The 4849-nt window shown below is 44.4% G+C and overlaps 1 protein-coding gene across 1 annotated transcript; it reads right to left on the bottom strand.

Moving 5' to 3' along the window:
- Positions 1-1993: 1993 nt before the first annotated feature.
- On the bottom strand, positions 1994-4573 carry LOC147268145 (green-sensitive opsin-4-like). Its single transcript, XM_086199453.1, has 6 exons — positions 4415-4573; positions 3265-3511; positions 2944-3112; positions 2565-2730; positions 2237-2476; positions 1994-2130 (listed from the first exon to the last, which is right to left on the bottom strand). Exons 1-6 carry the CDS (start codon positions 4571-4573, stop codon positions 2101-2103), a joined length of 1011 nt encoding a protein of 336 aa, XP_086055579.1. The 3' UTR covers positions 1994-2100.
- Positions 4574-4849: the final 276 nt, after the last annotated feature.

Below are 4849 nucleotides of genomic sequence, written 5' to 3'. Positions count from 1 at the left end.
AGGCATGGGGTTTTTGGGAGTCTGCATGTTCTCCTTGTTCCTGTGTGGGTTCTCTCTGGTACTCCAGCTTCCTCCCACAGTCCAAAGACATCAAGAGGGGACGAGGCTGATTGATACTCTAAATTGACCGTAGGCGTGGCTGTGAGTGTGAATGGTTGTCTGTCTCTATGTGTTGGCCCTGCGATGGACTGGCGACCTGTCCAGGGTGAACCCCGCCTCTCACCCGTAGACGCTAGGATAGGCTCCAGCCCACCCACGACCCTTAACAGGAATAAGTGGAAGACAATGGATGGATAGATTCATATTAGCACATTTGTAACCGAATTTCAATCTATTTGTGGCTGAAATCAAATCAACACAAGTGTGGTACCCCACCTCTCCCTAGGCGCTGGGAAAGGCTCCAGCCCCCCCCCCCCCCCCCGTGACCCTTAACAGGATAAGTGGAAGAAAATGGATGGATGGATGGGACTTTTCCTTCAAATTTCCCAGATCTTGGTCCAATTAGCATCTGTGGAATGTGTTGGACTGACATGGTCTCAACCCTATTCGTCAAAGACCGACATTTGGTCAACTCCCCCTGACGTCCACAGCCAATGTTGATGGTACTCCCTCTGCATCGCATGGTTGTGTCTCTCACATTCTCATCCAATTCAACCAGCAATGCAGGACTCTGTCCTACTATTGTGTATTCTGTCTGATCCAGTTTGCTCATTTATCTTTTATATTCTTTGTGTAGTTAGGATTAGGGTCAGGGTTAGGGAATAGGACCATGTTGCCTGGATAGCTAATCCCTTTTTTAAAAAATCGTAAAAATGCAAAAAGGGATTTGCATTTAAATCTATCGGATTTCCCTCTATGTTGTCAAGCGACGCAGAGGGAGTACCCTCAACGTCGGCTGTGGACGTCTGGGGGAGTTGACCAAACGTCGGTCTTTGACGAATAGAGGCGAGACTGCGCTGGCTGGACACACAAGTCAGATCAATGGAGGCTTCACCTCGCAAATTACAGGACTTGGAGGATCATCAACCAACATCTTGACATAGCACAGTACAGCTTTGGAGGTCTGGTGGAGTCCATGCCTTGATGGGTCAAAGCTGTTCTGAAAGCAAAACGGGGGCTACACAATAAAAGGCCGGATGTCTATTATAATGGCTGGTAAGTGAAGACTTTAAGTTCAGTTTTGTCCTGTTGCTCACGAGTTAATTTCTCACTGATGTCTCCAAGATAAAACACTGTTTACACCCAGGCGTCAGTGTAAACCACACACCCTGCTCCTCCACTCCGCTGCTAAGTGGATTACACTGATTGAGCTGCATCCAATCAGTTTACCCTAACAACATGATCCTGACATGCCACTTGTGGATGCTGACACCCTCTGCAGGCAGTACGGGGTAAAGTAAAATCACTGACTGCCATGTGAAACGCAAGTTTCACTGAGAATTTCAAGGAATCCCTTTAAGACCCTAAACTGTTGAACAACTGTGAAATAGTTATTTGTTCTGAGTACACACATAGTACTCATTTGGGGTCTGAGTGGAAAAAAAAGTAATGTGACAACCCAATTTCATTTGTGCATTTATTTATCTATGTTGTTGTACATACGGTATATATACAATGTTTACAGTTCATGACCACAGCTCCAAAGTGCCTTTCATTGTATGTAGTTACTCATTTTGAAAATTCAGTATAAAATATGTTGTCACTGATGCAAAAGGAAAAAACCCTTTTGAAGGAGGCCCCATCGTGCATAGATTCAATGGTGCCAAACAACGTCTCAGGTTTTGCCTTTGAAGCCAGGTCAAAGTGAGCTTCCACATACATGTATTCACAGATCTTAAGTCAGTTGCAATGATTTAACTTAACACTGACACGACAAGCACTTTCCTCCGTCCTTCAAGTAGCAGGTGAGACAGAGGTTGATGATTCATCCAGATCAACGTCCCATAAAAAAAGAAAACATCCAGAAATATAAAAATGTCTCTACTGAAGGAAGAAGGATGTAATTCATCAGAAGGAAGGAAGTATTTATCTTTGAGAGACAGAAGACACTTCTGTCTTGCTGGTAGAAACTGAGCTCTCATCCTCCACCATGTCGCTCATTCAAGTGGTGCTCAGCATGCAGTTACGCAACTGCCAACAAAAGAATTTAAAAGATATTGACATGACAGACACCAGAAGTTCATCATGGCAGGCAGAAACTCAAAACTAAAAGTAAAACAATTTGAAATCAACCGACCTGTTTGTCCATCAGCACATAAATGACAGGGTTGTAGAGAGCTGAGCTCTTGGCAAAGAAGGCGGGAATTGCAGCAGTCAGAGTGGTGAAGGAAGCTCCCTTATTCATGAAGATCCAGCCAGCAAAGGAGGCATATGGCACCCATGCTACCAGGAAGCCAAAGACCATCAAGACACACATGCGTGTCACTTCCCTCTCAGCCTTCTGGGTGGATTCTGACTCTTGCTGCTGGGCTGCAGCCTAAAGACAAGAAAAACAATAATTAAGTTGGAGGTTCTTTTTCTAAAGGTTGTTAAAGTTTGTTATTAAAAATCTTAAGTGAACCTACAGCTCTGACTGTTAGCACAAGCCTGCCATAAGTGAAAAAGATGAGGAAGACAGGGATGAAGAAATGGACCACAAACATGTAGCTGACATATGATTCGTTGTTGTATCCTGGAGCCAAAGTGTAGTAGTCAGGTCCGCAGGAGCACTGCATGCCCTCAGGAAGGTATCTGTGTGAGATGTAAGATGAATTATTTTTATTAATTTCTTTAGGAAGCTTCCAATTAGATAATTTAGTCTCTACCAACCTCTCAAATAAGAGCAGATCTTTTTTTGTTACACTGTCATTTTCATGAGCCTGAGTGGTGTTTTTAACTAGAAATACAATCTTAAGTTTTTTGAGGCTTATGTTTTTGTTGCCCAGTTGGCTTGTATAATATTACCTGGACCAACCAGCCAGAGGAGGAGCAGTGCATGCAAAAGCAATGATCCAGGTGAAAATGACCCCAGCTGCTGCATGAGTGCCCGTGAACTTGAAGCTTCCCATGGGTTTGCAGACCACAATGTACCTCTCAATAGCCAGGACCACCAGAGACCAGAGAGCCACTTCACCTGCAGGGAGAAATGACTTGAATCATTTACTTCAAAGATATAAGTTCATTAAAGTTACTTACACATACATTTTGGACATATGTGCCCATCGGTACTGTACAGAGGAATTTCAAATCGAACAGAGAATAAGAAAAAGAAAGGCGGATATTAACCTCCAAGCATGGCCATAAATCCTTCAACAGCGCAGGCAGTGGCTCCAAGAATGAAGTAGCCATTAACAGCAGATGTGATGGTGATGGTGAATCCAAAGGCACGCATGATGAGACCAGCAACAGCCAGGTTGACCAGGATGTAGTTGAGAGGTTGCCGGAGCTTCTTGTTCTGAGCCGTTACCAACAATGTCAGACCGTTGATTGGAGTTCCAGTGCAGATCAAGAAGAACATGTAGAAAGCTAGAAGCTTGAAGTAAAGTCAAGTCAATTTTATTTATATAGCGCCAAATCACAACAAAAGTTATCTCATGACACTTTACAGGTAGAGCAGGTCTGGTACCACACTCCTTCAATGAATTTACACCCAACATTTCTCCATGAGCAAGCACATCCTGCAACAGCGATGACGAAAACCTTTCTTTTAACAGGCAGGAACGTCGAGCAGACCCAGGCTCAATGGGGACCGCCTTTTGCTTCGACTGGTTGGAGGGAAAGAGAGCAGGAGAGCGGGGCAGAGACAAAGACAGATAATGGAGGAAGACAGATATGCAGAAGGAAAGAGAGGGACAGAGATAAAGAGAGAGAGAAAGGGGAGAGACTGATGGACAGACGGGGACGTGAGCAGGTGGAGCTACGGGTGGCAGCTTGAGCCTCTTCAGGTCTGCAGCCTCCTCCAGCAGCACCCAGGATCTGGGAATTTTGTCGTGAAAGAAGTCCATGAAATCTTTGCTGCCCAGGGAAACAGGAATGCTATGTTCAGTAGAGCTGTGGCTCTCTGTCAGTCTGGCTACAGTACTGAAGAGGAACCTGGGGTTGTTCTTCTGCTCCTCGATTAGTGCCGAGTAGTAGGCTGCTCTAGCTATACGAAGGGCTTTCTTATAATTTTAAGGCTGTCTTGCCAGATTATATGAGACTCCTCCAGTTTGGAGGAGCGCCATATTCTCTCTAACTTCTGGGTTTTTTGTTTAAGCTGTCTTGTTTCTGAATTGTACCAAGGTGCTTGTTTCCTTGGATTCATAGATTTCTTTTGTAGTGGGGCAATTGAGTCCAAAGTTGTTCCTAAGGTGCCTGTTGAACTATCGATAAAATGATCAATTTGGGAGGGACTAAGGTTGACAACAGTGTCCTCTGTAACAATGGGACATGACACTGAATTTAGCGCCAATGGAGTCTGCAACATGATAGCATCTGCCAAATAGTACTGTGGGTACTCAAAGGGACTTTTAACAATCCCAGTCCTGTTGGACATGGGAACGTAGAAGTTCTTGCCCTCTGTGCCATTGGGCTCAAATCCTCCTTCCCAAACCATCTTTGGTCTTCTGTTGCTCTGTTGAGCTCCTCACCAAAAGAACCCTGAAGTGCTGGTGGACATGAAGAACAGTTTGGGACTGTGATTTTTATTCCTCATAGGTGAACTTACCTCCAAATTGTCAGAACGGGATTACAGGATTGCGAGGTATTAAACAAGTCAAAGCAGGTCAAGAATTAATCCTATCACCGGATAAAATGGCCTTGGCACAACAGATCTCATTTACCTTGCAGGTTGGGAGGAATTCTCTAAATCCTGACAGGATAAAAGTTAAAT

This window comes from Aulostomus chinensis, chromosome 3 (genome assembly GCF_037954235.1).
Source record: "Aulostomus chinensis isolate RoL2024-O1b breed Wild chromosome 3, RoL_Achi_v1.0, whole genome shotgun sequence".
Lineage (NCBI taxonomy): Eukaryota > Metazoa > Chordata > Actinopteri > Syngnathiformes > Aulostomidae > Aulostomus > Aulostomus chinensis.
The sequence above is the reverse complement of the archived record's forward strand: the minus strand, read 5'-3'. Positions and strand labels throughout refer to the sequence as shown.

What these genes read in the sequence shown, in the direction of transcription:
- LOC147268145 (XM_086199453.1), bottom strand. Translation starts at nt 4,573, where the DNA reads ATGGTTTGGGAAGGAGGATTTGAGCCCAATGGCACAGAGGGCAAGAAC. An exon ending in CCTCTGGCTGGTTGGTCCAG is followed by an intron (nt 2,731 to 2,943) that starts GTAATATTATAC and finishes CATCTCACACAG; the next exon opens with ATACCTTCCTGAGGGCATGC. An exon ending in ATGTGCTGATGGACAAACAG is followed by an intron (nt 2,131 to 2,236) that starts GTCGGTTGATTT and finishes TTTTGTTGGCAG; the next exon opens with TTGCGTAACTGCATGCTGAG.